Consider the following 26,581-nt stretch of genomic DNA (forward strand, 5'->3'; position numbering starts at 1 on the left):
TGATTGGATTCGAAAACGTCGTTTCGTCTTTAAGATTGGATTTGAATAGATGACATTAATTTCATTTTGGAAAACCAAGTGCTTTTGGAAACCAAATATATTTTCTCTAAAAACACTTTCAGTAATTCAAAAGCACTTTTCGAACTAAGACAGAAAATGGGGAGTGCAAGATCATTTCCCTATCACAGCACGATCATTGGTTGCTCGATGCAGAGAGCACAGCATTGCATTGGTGATGTTCCCTACCTTGTTTTTTTTGTTGGTGAAAGGTTTGCTTCCAATGTAAGACGCAAAAGTTGTAAATTATGCAACACTGCAAATAATTGGGAAATAAGTTCAAAAGGGGGTCAACTTTTCCTTCATCTCCATTGCTAAATATGGTATATAAATCTAGAAATCTGTCATCTGAGCAAAACAGGGAGGAAGAATGAGAAAAGGATATGTTACATGGTCGAATATTTAACCGAAAATCCTGTGTCACTCGACCAGAAATCTTAACTACTCGAAATCCACTAATTCTAGCCCACAGACTGCACATGTATCAAAAAAAGCAAAGTCGAAAACCCAAGAAATAAGAAAGAAAAAACGAAAAAATGGGGAAGCCACCGTCTATACTTCATAGGTATCGGCTAGGCTGTCTACAGACTCTTCTCTTTGGTGTTCGGCCATTTGGATTCTGGTTTCTGGTTGGTTCGTGTCAGTTGTGCCTTCATCTGTTACCGCTGACAAGGATTTCGTGTGATTCTTGTTGTGCCTCATTTTGAGCATCCGTGATAGCACTTGTACAATGTCTCTCATGGCAGGCCGTTTCTTTGGGGTACGGTTGACACATTTATATGCCAGAGCTGCCACTTCGTTAAGCTCTTGCACATGGAAAGTCCCATTAAGACGTGAATCCACAATTTCTTCCCACCCAAGTTTCCCCTCTGTATTCATCGCTGCCTATTTTTCAACCAGAAATATCATTAGATGTGCAAAATAAACAGCATTATTGGGATATAAGTGGAAGAGTGCATCTGCAAAAAGAAAAAGTAAATGATAGACTTCCCTTTCATTTTTCTTCTAAGGCTGGAGCGAGGAAAAAGTGAGAGCAAACACACAGACAAACAAACACATCGTATCCGTTTTCATGTACTCTACTATTTTCCTAGGTTATCCATATTATCACAGGGTCAAATTACTTCAATATTGGAATTCCATATGTTCCTGTTTCTTCTAGATAACCTCTGTGTGTGAGTGTGCATGAGATGTGCGCATATGCAGTGTGTGTGTACGCGTGTGTGTGTGTGTGTGTGTGTGTGTGTGTGTGAGAGAGAGAGAGAGATCTTACAAGTTCAACATATTCCATTAAACCCTGTTGAGGATTCCTTGCAGCAACGAGCTCAAAGAGCAGAACTCCGTAGCTGTAAACGTCACTTTTCTTGGTGAAGTTCCTCGTAGATATATATTCAGGATCAAGATAACCAAAAGTTCCCCTGACATTAGCTGCATGTTTGTCCACCATTTCTTCCCTTGAAAGTCCAAAATCTGCTACCTGCTTGACCCAATATATCCCTCTGAAATATCTTAAAAGGCATCCTCCCTTATATTGTTTTAAATAAATATGTTACGCATATATGTAATCCAAAATGCAACCAATTGTTCCATATTTGGAAGGGAAGTAAATAAAATATTTCCTTTACCACAACATGATATAATTTGGAATCTGTAGTTGGAAATAGTTATTACAGAAAAGTTGGAAGACATACCCTAGCTCTCATGGATTGGTCCAACAGAATATTGGATGATTTAATGTCACGGTGTATTACAGGAGGAACTGCCTGAAGTAAAAAAAATTAGAAATTAACAAATAAAAACATGTGCCGGCATGCCCAGGTACAAATGCAATTCACTGTCTCACGCAGTGAGATTCACTTACTCCATCATGAAGATACTCCAAGCCCCTTGCTACGTCAAGAGCTATTAGAACTCTCAAATCCCATATCAATGGTTCATGTTTTTCACCTGCATAACGAAAACCATGCTATTCTCAGTTATATATATCTTGCGCACACATATCTAATGAAGTTCATATTGCGTGATAAATCTATAAGATTACATTAAAGCAAACATATTTGAAGTTTATAGCCCATCTTACTATATATATGAGAGGCCAAACTGCCTTTACTCATGTAAACATATATAAGCATATGTTGGCCTTTTTCTGCACAATATCCAATTAAGTTCACGAGGTTTCGGTGATGCAACCTTCCCAATAGCTTAACCTGAAGGGGAAAATTTTAAAAAGTAAGGGTCTATAATTGATGAAACAATCTGGACTACATATTTTACTTTAAAAGGAATACTATTACATGACATTAAGCACGTTTATGTTTTTCCAAATTCTCAGCAAGTAATCTCCTAACAATATCCATTAGTGGACTAACGTCCTTATATTTCACCAAGCTCCCAAACGTTTGCACAGATATCCAATAAATTTATAGCATCAATCAATAATTGCTGCTGGAACCATAAAACTAGTACACTATTAACCATCAAACAAAACATTACCTCTGTCTGGAATTCTTTCTCCCCTTGCCTAGAATCAGTTGCAAGCACTTTAACAGCAACAGTCTCACCTGTTGACATCTGAGCTTTGTACACAGGACCAAATGCACCTTGCCCTATCAATGTTGTAAAGTTACATGTTGCTTTCTGCAGATCCCTGTATGAACCCCATCAACAACAAAAATAATAAACCAAATGGGAAAGAAGATAGAGAACTAAGTGTGCAAAATAAGCTACATCTCCTTTCAAAATTCATTGTGAATTCATCAAAAAATCAAACAAGGGAGTTCTGAGGAGTAAGCAGTTAATACTTGAGAAGAAAGACACACCAAAAATTTCAAGATGAAGCAGGCGGGATGTTTGCTAGTGTGTATCATCTTACGAGAATACAATATGGTATGGATCTATCTAGTCAAGTTTGCAATTATAGATGTATGGCATTTGGTATCTCACATAACAACTGAAGCAAAACACAGTATATATCTAGGCATTTAAAGCTTTTGTGACTGTGTTGTGTGTGTTTAACGTGCACATTAGATTACCATTCCTCTGATAAGAATTCAAGTTATCCACCATATGACAAAAGGACATCATCAAAGGATGCTAAATCAAGAATTAAGGGACACAAGAGAAACAGGTTTTCTGGAAACATTACTTGTAAGAATACTCGGGTATTCCAGACATTGAGACCACATTACTCTTCTTAAATCCTTCAAGCCAGAAGGATTTTCCATTCTGTCCGGATCTTACAGGTGAATCTGGACCAAGGGTCGAGTCTGACAATATAGTACAAGCGTCAGCACCATTAGCACGAATAGGAATAGTTGCCGCCCTCCGAGAACTGCTATTCCCTATCTGCAAACGCCTCCTATGGTACCTAATGCAGAAGAATCCAGAAATTGCCAAAAGCACTCCAATCACTACCCCTGCAGATAATCCAACTATAAGCACAGCTGCCTCAGCCTTCATCTCATCAACTATACTTTACTGCTGTTTAATTATCCATCCCAGTAAAATACCTGCAAAATCCAATCTTATTATATCAAGGCTAAGCAAAGCAAACCGGAGGTGCCACTCGTTTGTAGCCTACTAAACTATCAGCGTTGTGAGGTCGATTTCGAGCAATTTGTCGAAATTCATGGCCATCAAAATAATCAAATAACAAACTCCAAATTGTTCAGAAAAGAACAACCAGTGTACAATACTAGCTCCCATTTCCAATTTTGAACAGGAAACCAACATTGAATAAGCATTAACTAACTCAATTATTTATGAATTTAAAAGCCCTTAACACTACTTAGGGAAAATAACAGTTTGTACTACAGAAACTTTTTCTCTGGGGCAGGGTGGAATAAAAACCCAACCAGTTTTTTTATCCAAATAAAAGCTTAATTAAAGTGGGAAAAGCAAATTCAGCAGTCTAACTGTCTATGTTTAGCAAAACTAGTGAAATATCATAACTTGACCTACCAACCATTTAGCCCAATCAAATTAACTGAGATCCCATATGATACCAAGAGATTCTACCAATGAAATTTCCAGATGATAGAAAATCTAGGAAATTGGGTCAACCACAAACCCAAAAAGCTCTGTTTGGTTGCTCACAAAATAAGCACAAGAAAGTACAACACAGTCATAAGAAAAGAAAAACCATTTTGCCAAATGCAAGTGTATGGGACCAAGGTAGAGTTATCTCCACTTTTCTTTCCTTTTATTCAACTCAAACTAATTTTCTCGGCAACCAAACAAGGATTCAAGAGAAACCCACCAACAGATCATGACCAGGAAACCAAAACAACAGAAATTAAACATTCAAAAACCAAAACAAAAACAAAAGGAAGAAATCAAACCATAGCATTCGACTTACAGCTTTGGATACTACGTGTATATCAAGAGAAACAGTTGCACGTTCTGTAGACGTATGGAAAACAAGTGATGGTGAAACCAAATGGTTTGAGAGTGGAGAGAGATTCAAGGGTGGGAATTACAGAAAAATATTATGATTGTGAGATCATGAAAAAATAGTCGAAAAAAACCAAGTTGGTGGTGAGAAAGTAATGGAAGCAAATGCAGAATGAAGGAAAGAGTGAATGGTATTATGGTACGTTTTCCTTGCTTTTTAAATTCCCTCAGTCGCCGCTGGCATAAAGTAAAACAAACGCGCCTCCCTACGCTCTAAAAATGTTTGGGATTTGGAGGTTTGCCACAAAAACAAAATAGGTAGAAGAGAATTCGAATATTATGTTGTTAAACTGTCAATTTAAGCTGTAAATTAAATAAATGTCTTTTTAGAGGTATATCTCGTAGGCTGTCAATGCGAGTTATTTACAAGTTGGACTTTGTATGAATATGTTACCTATGATGTCGGTTCAAGTCTAAATTGTTACTGAGATGTCAGAGTTGTACTATTACTGTAATGAAATGTAGGGCGAGATGAATGTCTTAGGTACGACCACTCCATGTGCAGTTCATTCACAAAAGGTTGAAACCCGATTGAGATTTACACGTAATGATCCTACTCACTTGTAAGTGTGTCGTTGCAAGAAGCATCCTACTTAACTTTCTCGACATAGGATGAATTTTGAATACTCGGTTGGTGCATGGCTTAAGGAGCATTGATTTCTTTATGTAAATTTGGGAGCACTTTCCAACCTAAATTATTCTCATGCGGTGCAGGAATGGTCCCAAGTAGCACATAAATTTGTGGGTGCGACCTTGATGGACTAGGATCCTCTCACACTCTTCATTTTGTCTTTCTCTCTTTATAAAGAAGTTAACGTGACGTGGCTTAGGAGAGAAAAAAAGAGGAGAACAAGAAAAAAAAAAAAAAAAAAAAATCCTACTCCGATCTTGATTAAGTAATATAAGGAGGGGTTTGTAGGTCTGCATTTGGTTGCCTAATAAAGGGCTAATTTGAAGGGATTTAGGGATTGGGATTAGGTTGAGTTTATGGTTAGGAGACGTTGACTTTGTAGAAATTGTTTCATGTATATAATATTTGGTCTTGGACTTGGTATGAGTTCAACTTCTCCTCAACCCATTTGTTGTCAGTTTTTAGGAAGTTGGGTTTATATGGCATCAAAATTCAAGGTTTAATTGTCATTAGGCATGTAAAGGCATGCTCAAATTTTCTTTTCTTTTTTTTTTAAAAAAGAAAAAAAATGTAAGATATTTGGCTAATGACTAGGTATAAACGAAAGTCAATGATCAATTTTCTGCTAAGAAAGCTACAGCTTCTCGAGAAGATGTTGTATCGAATAGTCATAGAGATATAAGATATTTAATACTTATTAGTTTCTTTTAATTTTTTGTTACCATCATTTTTTTTATATGAATTTAATCAGCTTCATCTGTTGTTTTATATTTTCTTATGAAAGTGTGTACAAACAAGTTTAAATATACAAATATATGAGGAATTTTCTATGATATTTGGGAGCATTTGATTCTTAGAACTTTTTAATAATTAGATATTTAATAAAACAACACAGCGTTAAGATTAAACGATTTAAAATTTTAACACCATAGAACTTTTCATAAATGATAAGTGCATAAACAAACAATGATCTCAATTAGTAGTGGACACTTTTGAAGCCCATGACACAATATATATTTCTCCCTATGAGCAGTACTGGTCTAATTTACTTTAGTTTATCAGGCTCACTCCCAAATGAGGTAGTATTACATTAAACAAATACACCACTACTGTAATGCCCCGAAACAATGATACAAACGCCATGTTAAGAAGAAGCTTGTAGTTTAACTGTCCAAGTGGTCTTAGATTTAATTTTATCATCCTCACTATCGTTTATACTATAAAAAAAAAGAAAAATATATAAATACTATATAAAGAGCAATTTACACGTAACACTGTAATCTTGACATGAATGTAATCGTAGCCACACTGGTTCTAGTTTGTCACTCTATTTCAAATTGGTACTAAGAACTAGATTATCAATCATATGGAGAGTTTTAATTTGACTTTTCAACTTTGGTCTAAAGAAAAATAATACATGTAATCAGTATCTAATATTAAACATATGATATCTACGTTTTGTTTTGGTAACATAAGGGGTAGATCACACTAAAACTAAATAATTTAGATCATGCTAAAGCTAATTCAATAAATTATTATAAATAGTTCAAGTTATGGAGATTCTGATCATAACATCAAATTCCAATCAATTCAAGTGGATTCTGAAAATACTGGAACTTAAAATTCATATTTTAACTCTAATTAGCAAGAAAAATGAAATTAGCCCATTTTATCTCATATAGTATGCTTTTTTTTAGAACATTATTTTAAATGAATAAATGGTAAATTACATTTTACCTCCCCAGGTTTGGGGTCGATTGCAACTTCTTACAATATCTTTAAAACATTTCAATTTCATACATTTACTTATCATTTTATTTCAATTTCATATATCCGTTAGAAAATCCATTAAGTCAACTGTTAATTGATGATGTGGCAAATATGGGATCCACATTTTTGCTGACATGGCTGTCAAATTTGTGCCACATGGCTAAAAAAAACTTTTTTATGCATTTAAAATATAATAATTTACCTTTAAAAAAAAAGACATGAAACTCATATTCCCCGACCCACCTTCTCCATCTCCTTCACTCTCTTCACCTCCCCTCCCATCCAAAAAACACACCCCTTCCCAACCGACCCCTTCCCCGCAACCCAAACCCCCCTAAATCATGGAATCCCCGCCCTCCATTTCACTCCCTGCTGACGACGTCATTTCCCCCCTTCCCCTGGAAATCGACCTCTTCCACTCCCCCCTCCTCCCACTCCCTTGACGAAAACGACGATGTCTCAAACCCTAACCTCAAATCCGACCCCAAAACCCAGCCCATCTACATCTCCCCAGAGCCCCATATCTCCTCCTAGTTTTACACCTTCAACCCAGATTCCCATTCCCTCATGATCAGGTGCATCCTCGATGCCCGCCTCGCCACCCCCATCGAGATCCGCGTGGCCACGCCCCGCCCCGTCCTTAAGTCCTGGTGCGTCGTTTGGAAGGAAAGGGAGAAATGTGCATAAGTGATAGCTGTGGAGGGGATGGAGGGGTGGCTTGGGTAGGGAAGATGACGGTGTAGATGGATGGGTGGCTCGGGTAGAGGAATAAGAGAAGGGGGTGGGTGATGGGGGATGGGCTCAGGTGGGGACAATGGGGTGGGAAAGACGAAGGGGAATTTTTGGGTTTTTTTTTAATTAATTATTTTAATATTTTAAATTTGTTATTAAGTGTTTAGCCACGTGGCACAAATGTGGTAGCCACGTTAGCACAAATGGGGACCACATAATTGTCACTTCATCACTTAACGGTTAATTTAATAGATTTTGTAACAGTTGTATGAAATTGAACAAAAATAATATTAAATGTATGAGATTGAAATGTTTTAAATATGTTGTATGAGGTTGTAATTGAACCGAAATTTGAAAGGGTAAAATGTAATTTATCCATGAATAAAGTAATAAAGAAATAGTTCACAATTTGTATGAGAGATTTGTCAGAAAACGGATTTCATTTACAGAGCATAGGAGCTATATATACACACACATTAAAACAATTTATAAATTAGGTTTTCATCCTTCTTTTTTCAACTCTATTGATTGAAACTTTATTTCCTTTCAAATTTTAATCAAGGTCCCTTGGGTTTAATAAACATCATTAATTATTTCAATAATAAAATATTTTACATATCAAGATTGTTGATGCACAAAACCAGAGGTCTTGGAACAACGTAAATTCGACCGTGAATCTGCAAGAAATGTAAATAACACAAAATGTATCGTGGTTCACCCCAATGTTTGGGCTACATCCATACTGATTATTGTATTTCTGAGGGAGAGAGAGAGCTCTGTAATGTGAGAGCTTTGAGAGGATGAAGGGGCTTTAAGAAAATGGCCTCATCTAATTGTGAGGGTGAGGGGTCCTTTTATAGAATAAGGGCTCCTCACTTATTACATATTTGCCCATTCCCTTGTTACATAATTACATTTAAGTCCCTCGAGTATTTATACGAGGTCTAAATACGGAGGCCCTAAGTATGGTATAAACAGTAGTCCCCCAAGTCTTCAGTTAAGAGAGTCTTTTGGCTGGAGACTTGAAATTCAATCCATGTTTGGGCCGAAGTAACTAGATGTCGTCTAGAACTGATACTCGATATGAGGCGGTGCCTGATGCTCAACTAGAAGCAGCACATGCTGCGAGGCTGCTTGGCTTGTGGCTTATGTTGCCTTGGTTGGCTCGGCTTGTGGCGTTGAAGGTGAGGGAGTCCTTTTTATAGAATAAGGGCTCGCTCCTCAATACATAAATGATGGGCTAGAGTTGATGCTCGCGGCGAGACGGTTACTCAATAGGCGGCGATGCTCTCTAATGATGGTGAGGGAGTCCCTTTTATAGAATAAGGGCTCGCTCCTCAATACATGAATAATGTGCTAATGTTGATGCTCTCTAATGATGGTGAGGGAGTCCATTTTATAGAATAAGGGATCGCTCCTCAATACATAAATATAGGCTAAAGTTGATGCTCTCTAATGGTGGTGAGGGAGTCATTTTTATAGAACAAAGGCTCGCTCCTCAATACATAAATAATGATGGGCTAGAGTTGGTGCTCGCGGCAAGGCGGTTGCTCAGCAGGCGGCGATGCTCTCTAATGAAGGTGAGGGAGTCCCTTTTATAGAGTAAGGGCTCGTTCCTCAATACATAAGTGATGGGTTAAGTCCCCCAAGTATTTTTCATGAGGCCCAGTTGAGGCCCAATATATGGTACGTAATGTAGTACCTCAAGTCTTCGGTCAATAGAGTATGTTGGCTGGAGACTTCAAATTGAATCCATGTATAAGACGAAATGGTGGTTGTTCGGAGGCTGTATTTGTATACCCTGCACTGAAGCTTTGTAGGTGAAGCTTTGCAAGTGAAGCTTTGAAGCTAAAGCTCTGTAAATGAAGCTTTTGAAGCTAGAGCTCTGTAAATGAAGCTTTTGAAGCTAGAGCTCTGTAAATGAAGCTTTTGAAGCTGATTGACATGAGTGATGCTCATGGATATTGACATGAGTGATGCTCATGAATGTTGACATGAGTGATGTTCATGAATGTTTATGTATGATTGACATAAGTGATGCTCATGAATGTTTATGTATGATTGACATGAGTAATGCTCATGTATAATTTGAAGTACTGGGCGTACTTTTGATCACCTGGTTGGTGGTAATAGCGGCGGGGTGTCGAATAATTTTTTGTAGTACTGGGCGTACTTTTGGTCACCTGGTTGGTGCTATTTTGAGCTAATGGGCCTTCGCTCTCCATATGACATTGCAGCCCATTTATTTTGGGCTTTGCCATTTTTTTGTTTTTTTTTTTGTTTTTGTTTTTTTTTATTACCCTCTGATGGGGTTATACAGATGTCTCCGAAAGATAGGAAAACATAAATTACATCATTAAAAAATAAATCCAACTCTCAGCTCAATGGATCACGCCTATAATGTCATCACCACCGCAATTATGTCTGCTTCTTCTTTTGCATTTTGCTTTTCTTGATCTCCCCAATCCAATGGGACTTACCTCTTTTCTGCTTTTGCTTTGGCATCATCTACGGACCTCCTTTTCCTTTTTCTTTGTTTTTCTTTCTTTTTATCTTATTCCTTTTGGCATATGGCAGACAACACAAAGGAGAAATAATAACAGAAATATTGTAAGAAAGCTTATCTTCTTCCTGTTTTCCACTAGTGCTCGTGGTATTCGCAGGAGATGGGATTTGGGTCGGCGATTACCTCAACATCTTGCCCTGATACGTAATAGTCTAATGTCCCACTGTCATCTCCATACTGGAAGGTGTACGAACATTGGTTATTGGTTTCCAGGTTGTGGGTATCCTTGGTTCTGGATTATTCCCCTGCCCTCGAGCCCGGACTCAACATAGAAAGGTCATAGTTTGGATTATTCCTCTGCTCTACCAAAATGAGCAATGACAACTCATTCTTCAATTGTCGATATCAAAGTACATCAATCTCAGTCTTGCACTTCTTCCTTCTTTCCACTAGCTTTGAGGTACCAACCCAGATAAAGAGACACTTTGGTTTGAGATACTTTGGCAGTCGATGCTCTAGAGGAAGAGGTACTTGGTTTCGCATTAGAAACTGAAACCCCTGAACTTGCAGCTGGTCTCTCTTATGGTGTAGGGCCCTTACGAGCAAGTTTCTCCAATTTCTCTTGGTCGGTTTTCACAAACTTCCAGATGTGCGGGACTGACAACAACGATGAGATCCTACGGATCTAAATATCTTCCTCTGCCATGGGAGAGATTCGTTACCCGTCATGTGTGTTCCTTCAGACAGTTTTGCTATTGCAGCGCATGGGAGATTCGGATGTGCTGTGGCTTTGAGCTTGGCGGCGGAGGAGGAAGGCTGGACACCGGGGATAGTGCAAGCGGTGAAAGTGGCGGAGAAAGGAGGAGCATCCTCTCTGCAGTTCTTCACTGTGATTTTTTTTTGTGGCTTTTTGTTGTTGGAAGGAAGCTGCTTTTGCCTGGGGTTTGGTGGTCGCGTTGCCTTAATCTTGGGCTCTGTGGGCTCACTGAGCTTAATTTCCTGTCTGGCATCAAACTGAAGATGATTGCATGGAAATGTGGGATCCAGAAGATCCCAGAGAGTAAGATTAAGAGCTGAGGATCAAAACCACGACGCATCTGAAGCTCAGCTCTCTGCCGATTGTGCTGAAAACCACCGAACATCGTAGACAGATGAGTCCCGAAGACTTCTGAGCCTCATGAGTCTGCCACTGTTGTTACTGTTGCTGCTGCTGCAGATTTGCTTCACTCTTCCCCATTTGAAGAACATCTGGGATTTCCCCTCACTCACTCTCTCAGCCTGTTGCAATTGATGCATATGCGATTCTCAGGAAGTTTAAGAAAGCCACGAATAATTCGTTCATTTTTCTTGTCTTCCTTTCGACTTGCCATTCTCACACTCCCTCAACTCGCTGCAGATGAAGGAGAAGAAGCTGTTCTACTTCTGCAGGACTCTATCCAAACGACGTCGTCACCGAGATCCACCCGCTACCGCGCTTGGTGTGTATCAATGGAAGGTAACAGATCTTTGGAGGGCACGTGGCTATGGCCGTTTGTACAGCTCAGAGCTTAATCAGACTTTGCTTTTTATTCCTATAAAATGTTAGAGAGAGAAAGAGAAATCACAATCTTTCAGTTTTCAGCTTTTTCTGTTGTTGTTATTAGGTGGAGGAGTTGAAAGAGGGTTGCAGATTGATTTGGAAGACAGGGTTGCTGGGTTTTTGCAGATTCACGGTGGTGAGATGAAAAAAATGAAAGATAACCGACATAATTTTTCGTATCGATTCCCACAGATGGCGCCAAATGTTGATGCACAAAACCGGAGGTCTTAGAACAACGTAAATCCGACCGTGAATCTGCAAGAAATGTAAATAACACAAAATGTATCGTGGTTCACCCCAATGTTTGGGCTACGTCCATACTAATTATTGTATTTCTGAGGGAGAGAGAGAACTCTGTAATGTGAGTGCTTTGAGAGGATGAAGGGGTCTTAAGAAAATGGCCTCCTTTAAATATGAGGGTGGGGGGTCTTTTTATAGAATAAGGGCTCCTCACTTATTACATATTTGCCCATTCCCTTATTACATAATTACATTTAAGTCCCCGAGTATTTATACGAGGTCTAAATATGGAGGCCCTAAGTATGGTATAAACAAAGATAATTAAAATTTATTTCTAAATTATTCATTTAGTGTTAGAACGTTACATTTGATATATTTATATTTATGGCTAAATTTTTATCATATATTTTTATTTTTAGTTTGTACTCATTTTAATTTGCTACCTTTTTTTTTATTTTTAAATTATGCCAATTTTCTATTCAGTTTTAGTTTGTACCCATATATTAATTTCTTTTTGTGTCCATATTTTTAAAACTTTTATTTGTACTTGTTTGTACCATACTTGACCAATCCCAAAACTACCGAGCACCTATCAACGTTATACCGTCAAGGACCCATAAGAGTTTCCCTCCAACTAGGAGGCCAATCACAGCTCGACGTGTTGACATCAGAAACTAATCACAACATGACACGTGTCAATGTTAGAACAAAGCTAGAAACTCTCTTCTATAAAAGGAGATCATTCTCCCACAATATTTCCTAATGTCATTTGTACTAAATCATTCACTAGTACTCACTAAAGGAGAGCTTGAACCTATGTACTTGTGTAAACCCTTCACAATTAATGAGAACTCCTCTACTCCGTGGACGTAACTAATCTGGATGAACCACATACATCTTATGTTTGCTTTCTTTTCTCTATCCATTTATATACTTATCCACACTAGTGACCGGAGCAATCTAGCGCAGGTCACAAACTTGACACTTTATGTTGTACCAAAGTCCTCACTGATTTTGTACATCGACATTTAGCGTCGTCTATGGGAATCGCACTTATTCCTACTCTCTTTAGCTTTGTTAAGCTGGTTTCCACCATTTGTACACTTTCTTTTGACCATGCATCCCTCTCCAACATGGGGAGCGAAGGAAGCCACAGCACACAGAATGACACCCCTCTTGCACCTAGTGCGAAGCAACGAAAGAAGGAAGGAAATGGGGTTACTCTTCAAGCTAAAGTCGATGAGCTAGAAGCTCAGAATAACAAGATAGCAATGAAGAATGAGGTCCTCCAGGAGCAGTATGAGAAGCTCTTTGAGACGCTCCATGAAACTAGGCGTACTCAAACACGAGAGCTCGTACACCTGTGGATATCAACCATCATTTGGGTGCCCCCCAACATGGAGGGTCACCTTCCTTCAACATGGGTATCCCTGATGAGGAGCGAGTTAATCATCAAAACATTGATCAACATGAGACTTCTCTCAACCCAGCTGCTTCGACCCGAAGCAGGAAGAGTGAAGGAATGCACCTTCTTACAGAAAGAGTGAAAGGATCGAAAACCGTTTTTCACGACTGTCGAGACTTCCTAAAGCAACATTGAGACAATCTCATCCAAGTAAGCTCGAAGATCAATGACCCAAGGGTCTCTGAAAGATTTGGTCCCCTCCCATGTCCTAGGCCGGCTACCAATTTGGGGAAGGGGCAACAAGTCCTAGAGAAACACGAAGGTGTAAGGGACTCAGAGATGTTCCGACAGACATACATTGGAAGTCAGTACGGCGAATCCAGGGAAAAATCACATGCTCTTGATCAAACCTTCATACAAGAGGAGATGGAGATTTACGAAAGAAAGCTCCAGTGGTACATGACTTCATTCAGGACCCTTTTGTCCTACAACTCCTTAAGGAAGTAAACAAGTTGAAGGCCGAACGACAAGTTGTGATACCTGATTGGAACCAACCTAGGCCTGGCCCTTTTACAAGGAGGATCCTCGACACCCCCTCCAAGCAAAGACAAAGCAGAAGCTTGGCTTGCAACTCTATACTGGAAATGATGACCTGATTGAACACCTTAACCTCTTCGAGTCCACCATGGCATACCAGATGCACATCGACGAAGAGTGATGTCTTCTCTTCCCCTCCACCCTCTCTGGCGGAGCTCTAAACTGGTATTTGAGGAATTGAGGAAACTGTTTGTTTCTCAACACATTTTCCAGACTAATCGCTTGCACTCTGCGGATGAATTGTACACTATTGGCCAGAAGCCAGACGAGTCATTACGTATGTATCATGGTCGCTTCAGCCATGAGTATTCTCGTTGTGCCGAGGCAGACGACAAGACTTCCCTCAAAGCCTTCACGGCAGGCCTACGTGATTGTTTCTTTAAGTACATGATCAATGCCAACACTTGGAAGACTTACTCTAAGGTAATGGCGCATGCTTATAACCATGCCTTCGCCGAGGCAAGGACATACCAAGAGAAACTCCCAACAACCATCCCCTATCAGCAAGTGGGGAGTGGAAGCCAAACTCACCAAAATGAGAAGACCTCAACTTTCCAAACGGCAGCGATGCTTCCCTCTGTCTTACTTAATACTTCGCCAAGTCAACATACATATCAATCTTAGGGCAAAAGGAAAGATTTCTATCCTCACTAGTCTCATTTTAGTAAAAGGAGTAAAGGACATTATCCCGATAACCAAGGGTATCGCCACGATAATGCCCGCCCCTAGGCAATCAATACAGTGGGCCAATCACGTGTCAGGACAGGCCCTACCCCAAGGTATGAGACATACACACCTTTGAACGCCACATGCATGGCCATTTACCCCATCATAGCACACCTGATACCGAAGCCGATGACGAGGCAGACGGGTTACAAGCCCACGAAGAACACAGGCATGTTTTGCTGCTACCACGAGCATAACAGCCATGACGGCGAAAAGTGTATCACCCTTCATGATCATATTGAAGCTTTGGCATGTGAAGGAAAAATTGATCAATTCCTCCTTTACCTTTCAAGGGATAACCGTAACCAACGCCAAGTGAATGTGATATATTCCATAAGCGGTGGCACACTCATATCTGAATTTTCCAACAGGGCCATAAAAAATAACGAGCGAGCTTTAAGGCCTGGTCACCAAGTGTTTCACGTGGAAAACATCAAAGGAGGCAAGTACCAAAAACCTAACTGGGATCCAATATGTTTCTACCCTGAGGAAGAAAGAGGTATCATCTACCCTCACAACGACCCACTGATCGTGGAATCTCACATAGCCAACTTTGAAGTACGACGAATCCTGGTAGACATAGGGGCTTCGATCAATATCATGTTTGCTGAAGCTTTCAGGGCATTTAATGCAGCTGAACACTTGCTCGATCACTCGATTTCTCATCTGATAAGTTTCTCCAGTGATATCGTGCAACCTTTCGGGAGCATACACTTACCTTTCACCATTGGTATAGGCCCTTACACAGCTACCATTACCACTAACTTCCTGGTGGTTGATTGCCCAACGGCATACAATGTCATATTTGGACGCACATGCATCAATAATCTCAAGGCCATGGTATCCACACATATGTTGTTGATGAAATTTCCAACCCTCTATGGCAATGGTTACATCAGAGAAGATCAACTTAGTGCATAGTCATGTTACAACACTTCGGTCAAGCAACATCACCTGCATGTGCCCAAAGAAACCCTTTCTGTACATGACCAAGTCATAAAGACCAGCCTGGACAAAGCCAACTTGGATCTTCACGATGGCAACCGTCAACCCGACGATCCTCGAGATAACTCTTTCACCCAGCAAGCACAACCCACTGAAGAGTTAGAGCAAGTCTCTATCTCAAAAGATTATCCGGATCGCATGGTGAAGATTGACACCACTTTGTCACCACCTATTCGGTTGGCATTGATCTCTTTTTTTTGCAAGAGAACATTAAGGTCTTCGCCTAGTCATATGAGGACATGCCAGGTATCTCTCCCGATATCATCTGTTATCGCTTGAGTATTGACCCCAAGACTAAGTCGGTGAGACAGAAGCGAAGATCTTATGACGCTGAACAATACGAAGCAATGAAGGTAGAAATTGAAAAACTCAAAGGCATAGGCTTCATCCGCAAAGTCAATTACCCAACATGGGTAGCAAATGTGGTCCTTGTTAAGAAAAATTCGACCAAAGAAAGTCTCATGCTCCAAAAGGTCTTGTGGAGAATGTGTGTCGACTACACCGACTTAAATAAAGAATGCCCGAATGATAGCTTTCCTCTTCCTCTCATTGAAAGACTTATAGACTCTACAACAGGGTGTGAACTCATGAGCTTCATGGATGCTTACTCAGGATACAACCAAATCCTCATGAACCCTCTGGACCAAGAACACACAACCTTCACTACTGATAGATGACTATATTGCTATAAAAGCATGCCCTTCGGCCTAAAGAATGCAGGGGTGACTTATCAGAGACTAGTCAATTCAATGTTCGCTGAACAAATTGGGAAGAGCATGGAAGTTTACGTTGATGATATGCTAGTCAAGAGCAAACATGCTGACCAACACATTACCAACCCATCTGAAACTTTCACCATTCTGAAGAGGTATCGAATAAGGTTGAACTCCAACAAATGTGCCTTTGGCGTAGGCTCTGGAAAATTCTTAGGCTTCATGATTAGCCAACGAGGCATTGAAGCTAATCCCGAGGAGATCCAAACAATCCTCGACATCAAGGAACTGGTAACTTCAAAAGACATCCAGGCTCACTTGAGGAATGTCGCCTACAAGCAGCGCATCTCCAACTACTATGACTCAAGGGTCAAACCTCGTTCTTTCAAAGTGGGGGACTGGCTATTGAAGAAAAGATTACTCTACGACAGAGTCCCGAGTGAAGGAACACTTAGTCCAACCTAGGATGAACCGTTTGAAGTTGTTGGCATCAATCGCCCTGGCTCCTACAAGCTTAGAAGCTCTAATGGCAAGACCCTTAGCCATCCATGGAACACTGATCACTTAAAGTACTATTACAAGTAAACTCACATAGTACAAGTGTTAAGCTTCAGCCGTTCGGTATCCTATGTAACGAAGACCATTTGGCATGAATTCAATAAAGAGGTGATTTAGACAACTCGGTCCTAATCCTCTTACATTCCTAGCAATGAAACACTCGGGTTCAAAGCTTCAACATGAATGCTTCCAACATGAAACAAAGTCTAAGTCTATGTCAACAAGACTATACAAATAAACGAACAGCTTCACAATATATTCGTTCAATCATACATTCCAACACATTCATACATAATCCAATTGTGCTTCGAAAGGGTTCAACATACTTTGTGTCATTCGACACTTGCTACAATGTGCATGCACCTTGCCCTTATTTTCACCAACTAGGTGATGAAGGAACTTACCTCCGTGCCACCAACTAGGTGATGAAATGTACAACCCGTACTCTAATATTATTTGGCAACTTGCCACTCTTATCACCAACCAGGTGACGAAGGAACTCACATTTGTGCCACCAACCAGGTGATGAAATGTACAACCCGTACTCTAATACTATTTGGCAACTTGCCATTTTTATCACAAACTAGGTGAAGAAGGAATTGATCTTCGTGCCACCAACCAAATGATGAAACGTGATGAAGGAACTCACATTCGTACCACCAACCAGGTGATGAAAGCAACTCACCATTCATTCCACCCACTAGAAGACGAGTGGTATAACTTGTACATGTGAACTCCTAACATTCATAAATAATCAAAAACCCTCAAGCTTTACAACTCAACTAGGGGAGCACTTATGCCTAAAAAGAGTTATAGGCACCAACAAAGTCTTATTGCAAGCCAACAACAACTTCAGTGCATGGTATACGAAGATTAAGCTATTCAGTCTTCTTGAATCTGCTTCAGACATTTCTCATCTGTAACAATGCAATGCAATGCAAACACTACAACTTGTAGAAAGCTTCACACACTCTTCATCAAGACTCTTCGAAGAAAATTCAATTTATACGGTTCATCCAAACCTTTGACTACTACAAAGTGTGGCTTGTATATGTTGTCTTTTTGTACCATACTTAGGGCTTCTGTATTTAGACCTCGTATAAATACTCGAGGGATTCAAATGTAATTATGTAATAAATGAAGGGGCAAATATGTAATAAGTGAGGAGTTTTTAGTCTATAAAAGAGACTCATCACCCTCACAATCCTCAAGCCTCACATCCCCAAAGAGAGGCTCTTACAGAGAAATACAATCAACATCAGTGTGGACGTAGCCCAAACATTGGGGTGAACCACGATACCTCTTGTGTTCTTTACTTTCTTGCAGATTCACAGTCGAATTTACGTTGTTCCAAGACCTCCGATTTTTTGCATCAACATTTGGCGCCGTCTGTGGGAAATGATACGAAAAGTTATGTCGGTTCTCTTTCATTTTTTCACCTCCGCCGTGAATCTACAGAAACCCAACACCCACACTCAGAGACACACCCATTTAATCTACAGAGAGAAAGAGAAACTCAGGTGCATCTCTCTTGAATCCGCTGACCAATAGCCTCTAATTCCACAAGCAAATCACAGAAATAGACAACACAACCAATTAGGCATTGACCTCCAACTGATCTCAGCCATCCATCAAATCTGAAACTCTGATCCATTCCAAACAACTCAACGTCTGCTCTTTCACACTCTCCCTCTCACTCTCTCTGTGAATTTTTCAAATCCCAACCCTCCGCCATGGAGTTCACTCCTCCGCCCCATCGTTGCATTTGGTTCTCGCCAATTCGTTTGTCCTCCTCCTCGCACCGCTTTCTCCTAGTTTCAATTTTACCTTGGAAGACCAAGCTCTTTAGGTCCGTACCTTCTTTCAGATCGATTCGCCGGAGAAATCTGTGTACCGCCTCCAGCTCCGAGACGTTGGTTGGGTCGTGGAAGGAGGACGGTGACAAAGAGATTCAGGTGGTGAGCAAGAAAGACGAGGAAGAAGACTTGAAATCTTGGATGCACGAGAACGGCCTGCCTCTTTGCAAGGTTGTGCTCAAAGACAAACCTTCATACGACGAGAAGCTCCGGCCCATTCATTACGCAGCTGCCAACGAAGATCTTGAGGTTGGTGATGTCACATTTTTTATGCCGGATTCTTTAGTTGTGACACTTAAGAAAGTGTTGGGGAACGAGGTATCGATCTTCATAGAGAGCTTCTTGATGATGACGCCAGCGTCCTCGTCTGGCTCCTCATGACACCATACCAGACCCTGACCCGACCCGACTTCTCTGTCTCCGAAGACACCAGCGTGATCCACCTCCACCCTGAACCGTTGCCTGAGCCGAAGCTGCACCGACAGGGCCTTGTTTTTCCATGGCCGCCCACGCAATCCTCCGTAGCCACAAAGCCACCATCTTCATCCTCGACCACTTCACCAAACTCAACTCGCAGGACGCAAAGCCCAATGGGATCTTTTCTTCCCCTCCACGTTCCGGATGATATTGCCCTCCTAAATTGCTTCCTTGTTACCAGTGTGGGATTTGTGCACGTTGGGCAGTTGTTCTCGATTTTGGAGGGAGCTCTGTAAGTTGAATTGCGTATGGGAGGGTTTGGTACGACGGCGATGGCCTTTGCTAGAATTTTCCGATCATGGGTAGTTTTCTTCTTCCATTGCAATCAAAAAGCCCATCATACATGAGCATAAAAAAACGATGAGAGAGAAAGAAAGAAGATGAAAGAGAGAATAAGAAAGCAGAGATACTTGATGATGGAGGAAGTATGGTAAAAAAGCAATGAATATACTCATCACCACTGATACGAAGGTCCTCACGGTTGGGGCAGTCGCCGACCCAGATCCCATCTCCTGCGAATCCCACGGGAAAAGCAAAAACAAAGATAAGATTCTTTTCTTATTATTAATAATATTAATCATTCCTTGTCTGCCATCTGCAAAAGGGAAAAGAAAAAGAAGAAACAAAAACAAAAGCAAAGAAAAAAAAAGCAGAAAAGTAAAAGCAGAAAGCAAAAGCAAGGAATAAAGGGAGGAAAATAATGAAAAAGGAAAACATGTCTGGAGATGGAGAAAAGTCGAGGAAGTGGAAAGCATGTCACACCCATACCCATTGTCGTTGATGAATATTTTATTAAGTTATCTTCTGCAAACTGGAGCAACTATTGTATAGTTATAATAATGTGTAAAGAAAACAGCAAAAAAAAAAAGTACGTCCAGTACTCCAAAATTATTCGGCAGCCTGCCGCTATTGCCACCCTCTAGGTGATCAAAAGTACGTCCAGTACTCCAAAATTATTCGGCAGTCTGCCGCTATTATCACCCACTAGGTGATCAAAAGTACGTCCAGTACTCCAAATTTATTTGGCAGTCTGTCGTTATTATCACCAACTAGGTGATCAAAAGTATGTCTAGTATTCTAAAATTATTCAGTAGCCTGCCGCTATTATCGCCCACTAGGTGATCAAAAGTACGTCAAGTACTCCAAATTATACATGAGCATCACTCAATCATACATAAACATTCATGAGCATCACTCATGTCAATCATACATAAACATTCATGACCATCAGCCATGTCAACATTCATGAGCATCACTTATGTCAACATTCATGAGCATCACTCATGTCAATCAACATAAACATTCATGAGCATCACTCATGTCAATCAGCTTCGAAAACTTCATTTACAGAGCTCCAGCTTCGAGAGCTCCAGCTTCAAAAGCTTCATTTACAGAGCTTCAGCTTCAAAGCTTCACTTTAAAAGCTTCACCTACAATGCTTCAGTGCATGGTATATAAAGACCGCCTCCGAACAACCGCCACTTCGGCCCGTACATGGATTAAATTTGAAGTCTCCAGCCAACAGCCTCTATTGACTGAAGACTTGGGGGACTACATTATTTACCATATATTGGGCTTCCGCAACTGGGCCTCATGAAAAATACTTGGGGGATTTAGCCCATCATTTATGTATTGAGGAACGAACCCTTATTCTATAAAAGGGACTCCCTTACCATCATTAGAGAGCATCGCCGCCTGCTGAACAACCATCTTGCCGCGAACATCAACTCTAACACATCATTTATGTATTGAGAAGCGAGCCCTTATTCTATAAAGGGACTCTCTCACCATCATTAGAGAGCATCGCCGCCTGCTGAGCAACTGCCTCGCCGCGAACATCAACTCCTAACCTATCATTTACGTATTAATGAGCGAGCCCTTATTCTATAAAAGGGACTCCCTCACCATCATTAGAGAGCATCGCCACCTGCTGAGCAACCGCCTTGCCACGAGCATCAACTCTTAGCCTATCACTTATGTATTGAGGATCGAACCCTTATTCTATAAAAGGGACTCCCTCACCATCATTAGAGAGCATCGTCACCTGCTGAGCAAACGCCTCGCCGCGAACATCAACTCTAGCCCATCATTTATGTATTGAGGAGCGAGCCCTTATTCTATAAAATGGACTCCCTCACCATCATTAGAGAACAACGCCGCCTGCTGAGCAACAGCCTCAAGAGCCAGATCCCCAACAGGATTGCTTGTTCGAAAACCGAAAAGGCCCTGCTTTTTTCGATAACCAGATTTCCTTGGATAAAATTTGTTTGCAATCTTTACACGCAACATCAGCTTTCAGATACCACAAACCACTTTTTCAAAGTGCTCTAACAAAGTTAAAACACGTGAATCTTGCAGCTCCCACTACATTGCTATGACCGAGAAGGGTAAACAAACAACTTTACTACTCGCTGTTGGGACAATTCCTATATATGTCGACCTCCATCATCCACAACCAGGCATACCTGCAAAAATGCTCAACCATTCCTCATATCTGAGAGGACACTCCCAACGAAGCCTTTCGAAATACTCAGCTTATTTTCCCCCAGATAATACCTCTGCAAACAAGCTACACTAGAGCAAGAGTATCTCATATCATCAAGGTTAAAAGCAAGAGTATCCCATATCATACTTTTTCCCTGTCTTATCCTTTGCCATTGCTCTTACTTGCAAGAAAAAGAGAAAGAAAGCAATAAGTTAGAACCTGAAATCAAACTTCCAATCTGGAACTGATTGCCTAGAACCTTTGCATGGTTGCTCACCTAGCATTGCTCTCGAATACTCATCCTCAACTGTTGTCAAGGTCGAGAATTCTTTCGGCAAATACCTTAGAACAATTGATACAATATTGGCTCTTTACACTGAAGCTGCCAAGCATGGATGAGTCGCTGAGAAGTAGTACTCTGAATGACTATTCAAAGGCAAAGTTTGCGCACCACTTCTGTGATGCAAAGGATTGAAGCAGAAAGTTCAATGATGAGTTGGAACAGATCATTATAGCACGATGCCCTCCTTGCAGAACCGCATAATCCAGACGAATGAGTCTAAGTCAAATCCAAGTTCGACATCATTGCCCTATTCGAATAGCTCGAGAAGCTTCAACAACCTTTCACTGACACCGTCGCCAAAGAGCACAACCTCGCCATGCCATATCCATTACTTTGTCAACAGCAAAAGTATCTCATATCATCATGGTCAAACGTACTCTAGATTTGATGAACTTGTTTTGACCCTCAAATTCTTGAGTCGGTCTTATACTCTAAAGGAAACTAGAAAACCCTCCAACACAGTTCAAGAATAAACATGTGGAAAGTTACTTCTTCAAAAGCAAAAGTATCTTATATCATATTTTCTCGTTTCTCTTCTCTTTATCCTTCTTGCTGCTTGCAAGATAAGGAGAATGACAACAATCAGCCGGAACTCGAAATCAAACTTCTAATCTGGAACTGATTGCTTGGAACTCTGATTGCTTACCTTGTCTGTCACCTCTTTCGGCAGATCTCCTAGCTCGGCGACTTGGGGGACTCCTACTACATGGTTTGTATCGCGTTTGACCAAGCCTGAAACTACAAGTAAGCTTCAAGTGAAATTGATACATTACCTTGTGCATCTTCACCGGTTAAAGATATCACCCCTGGATGGAGGAAAAGTACTTCCAGAGAAGATGTCACATCTACCTATGAGACAGATAAGGCAAGTGAAACTAATACCACACTTCGGTACTTAGAAGTTTCATGATTACTCAGCGGCTTGGATCTTGCAAGTCCCCAACCGATGAGCTTCCCTAACTCAGGAACTTAGGGGAGCATTGTTTGTACCATACTTGACCAATCCCGAAACTATCGAGCACCGATCAACGTTATACCGTCAAGGACCTAGAAGAGTTTCCCTCTAACCAAGTGGCCAATCACAGCGTGACACGTGTCAACATCAGAAGCCAATCACAACATGACACATGTCAATGTCAGAACAAAGCTAGAAACTTTCTTCTATAAACGGAGATCATTCTCCCATAATATTTCCTAATGTCATTTGTACTAAATCATTCACTAGTACTCACTAAAGGAGAGCTTGAACCTATGTACTTGTGTAAACCCTTCACAATTAATGAGAACTCCTCTATTCCGTGGACGTAGCCAATCTGGGTGAACCACGTACATCTTGTGTTTTCTTCCCTGTCTCTATCCATTTACATACTTATCCACACTAGTGACCGGAGCAATCTAGCGAATGTCACAAACTTGACACTTTTTGTTGTACCAAAGTCCTCATTGATTTTGTGCATCAACAGTACTCATATTTTTTGACCTTTTATTTGTACCCATAATTTATTAATAGTGTACTCATTTGTCTTTAAAAAGGTACCACTTTGTTATATGTAAAATGTACCTTTTTTTTTTTTGTAAGTACCATCTCTTTTGTGTAAAATGTACCCACTGTTTTTCTTATATGAAATGTACCCATTATATAAAACGTATCACCTTTTTTTGAATAAAATGTGTTTATACCATATTTAGGGCCTTCGTATTTAGATCTCGTACAAATACTTAGGGGACTTAAATGTAATTATGTGGTAAAAGAATGGGCAAATATGTAATAAGTGAGGAGTCCTTAATCTATAAAAGGACTCATCACCCTCACAATTAGGGGAGGCCAATTCCTAAGCCTTCTCACCCCTCTCAAAGCCTCACTCTCAGAGGCTCTCACATTGTCTCCCTCACCTCTCAGATAAATACATAATCAGTGTGGACGTAGCCCAAACCTTGGGGTGAACCACGATACATCTTGTGTTATTTACATTACTTGCAGATTTACGTTGTTCCAAGACCTCCAGTTTTGTACATCAACATATGGCGCTGTCTGTGGGAATTGACATGAAAAGTTATGTCGATTCTCTCTCAATTTTTCACCTCCATCATGAATCTGCATAACCCAAGAACCCAGAACATCCCTTCTTGGGCTTTTCCAAAAAACCTCCACAACCCAGTCCAATGGTTTTTTGCTCCTCTTACCTGACATACCACCAAATATCCGTACCTCCTCAACCAAACCCAGGAATGCCGCCAATCCCATTTTTTCTCTCTCTCTACAAACACAGTTATTGATTCATATCTTAAGTTCTTGACCACCATCGATAATGGCTGCTGCAAAACCTCAACTTTTGCAGCAGTTTGTGATGTCTGCTTTTCTTCTCTGCCTCTGTTATTCTGCAAATGGGGTTCAGTGTTTTAAGGAGATGAAGCTCCTCAAGCTGCAACAGTTTCGTTGCAGACAGCGTGGTCGACATGCTGGAACCATAACTACTGCTTGCCTCTCCCACAAATCGAGAAGAGAAAAAAGTGCAACCATATTGGAGATAAAACCCAGATATCCCATTCTTCTGGAATAATGGAAGCCAGTACAAAGAGATAATGGCACGTCTGAGGGTCAAAGGAAGGGCACTTCCAGCGGCGAATGAGGAAAACGTGCTTCTATGAAGGCGGCAGTTAGAACGACAAAAATAACTGGTAATGTAGTAGGTTCAAGTAGTGGTGCAGCTCCATGTGGGACGTGTAAGTTTTTGAGGAGGAAGTACATAAGCGAGTGCATATTCACACCCTATTTCGGTTCAGTCCGAGGAGCTGCACGCTTTGTCGCGATGCACAAAGTATTTGGAACGAGTAATGTGCCGAAGCTTTTGTTGCACATTCCCTCGAACCGCTTGCATGACGCTGTCGTTACCATCACTTACGAGGCTCAAGCTAGGCTCTCCAACCCCGTTGCCGGTTGTGTCTCCACCATTCTTGCTTTGCAACAATAAGAGGAGATCTTTTTGCAAGTGGAGGAAAATCACTATAATAATGGAGCACGTCGATAAGACGAGGATCCCACCGGAGATCCGTCAGCGACCCTTTCTTCTTCCTGCAATTACTTGCAAGATGGGTAAAGGAATATGGATTCATTGGGCGATCATGGCGCTTCACGTCGTTGCCATTCTATTATCACCAGAGGCTTTCTTCTCACCCGGACGGAGCTCCTCTTTTACAACAACTGCTCCGACGCTTCCCAATCTCCTAGTTTTCCAATGATAACTTCACGCAGGAGAACATGCAAGAAAGTGAAAAGAAAAAGGAAAAGAGAAAAAAAGCAGAAACACAAAAAGCAAAAGAAATCAGAGGCGCAGTGGAAAGAGATCAAGGAAAGCAAAAGCAAAAAGAGAAAAGAAGAGGCAGTGAACAAAGAAAAAGCAGAAAGCATGGTTACCCACTACTCGATCAGTCTTGGAGATAATTGCAGAAAGCTGAGAAAAATGAAAGCAAAAGCAAAAGATTATTCCCTTGTCTGTCATCTGCCAAAAGAAAGAAAAATTAAGAAAAAGCAAAAGGGAGGCACATGGGGACACTGCAAAAGCAGGAAATAAACATCCCACAAGAATGATGTAATTTATTTTTTGTATCTTTCGGAGATATCTGTATAAACCCCATCAGAGGGTAATAAAAAAAATTAAACAAAAAACGCCGAAGCCCAAAATGAATGGGCTGGAATGTTGTGTAGAGGGCGAAGGCCCATAAGCCCAAAATAGCACCATCCAGGTGATCAAAAGTACGTCCAGTACTTCAAAATTATTCGGCAACCCGCCTCTATTATCACCAACCAGATGATCAAAAGTGCGCCCAGTACTACAAAATTATTCGGCAACCTGCCTCTATTATCACCAACCAGGTGATCAAAAGTACGCCCAGTACTCCACAATTATTCGGCAACCTGCCACTATTACCACCAACCAGGTGATCAAAAGTACGTCCAGTACTCCAAAATTATTCGGCAACCTGCCGCTATTACCACCAACCAGGTGATGAAATGTACAACCCATACTCTAATATCATTTGGCAACTAGCCATTCATGCCACCAACCAGGTGATGAAATGTACAACCTGTACTCTTCTCCATGCCACCAACCAGGTGATCAAAAGTACGCCAAGTACTCCAAATTATACATGAGCATTACTCATGTCATTCATACATAAACATTCATAAGCATCACTCATGGCAATCATACATAAACATTCATGATCATCATTCATGTCAACATTCATGAGCATCACTCATGTTAACATTCATGAGCATCACTCATGACAACATCCATGAGCATCACTCAGGTCAATCAACATAAACATTCATAAGCATCACTCATGTCAATCTAGCTTCAAAAGCTCCATTTACAGAGCTCTAACTTTAAAAGTTTCATTTACAGAGCTCTAACTTCAAAAGCTTCATTTACAAAAGCTCCAGCTGCA

General features: G+C 40.6%; 1 protein-coding gene across 2 annotated transcripts; it reads right to left on the reverse strand.

Moving 5' to 3' along the window:
• Positions 1 to 331: 331 nt before the first annotated feature.
• Positions 332 to 4,687, reverse strand: LOC126588805 (calcium/calmodulin-regulated receptor-like kinase 1). Of its 2 annotated transcripts, none has more exons than XM_050253929.1 (8): positions 4,415 to 4,687; positions 3,203 to 3,566; positions 2,551 to 2,704; positions 2,138 to 2,264; positions 1,919 to 2,004; positions 1,749 to 1,820; positions 1,331 to 1,582; positions 332 to 942 (listed from the first exon to the last, which is right to left on the reverse strand). In XM_050253929.1, exons 2-8 carry the CDS (start codon positions 3,514 to 3,516, stop codon positions 610 to 612), a joined length of 1,338 nt encoding a protein of 445 aa, XP_050109886.1. In that variant the 5' UTR covers positions 3,517 to 3,566; positions 4,415 to 4,687; the 3' UTR covers positions 332 to 609. The 2 variants fall into 2 exon arrangements, with proteins under 2 accessions (XP_050109886.1, XP_050109887.1); XM_050253930.1 differs by having other exon boundaries at positions 1,331 to 1,534; positions 4,415 to 4,685.
• Positions 4,688 to 26,581: the final 21,894 nt, after the last annotated feature.

Source organism: Malus sylvestris, chromosome 11, assembly GCF_916048215.2.
Source record: "Malus sylvestris chromosome 11, drMalSylv7.2, whole genome shotgun sequence".
Classification (NCBI taxonomy): Eukaryota; Viridiplantae; Streptophyta; class Magnoliopsida; order Rosales; family Rosaceae; genus Malus; species Malus sylvestris.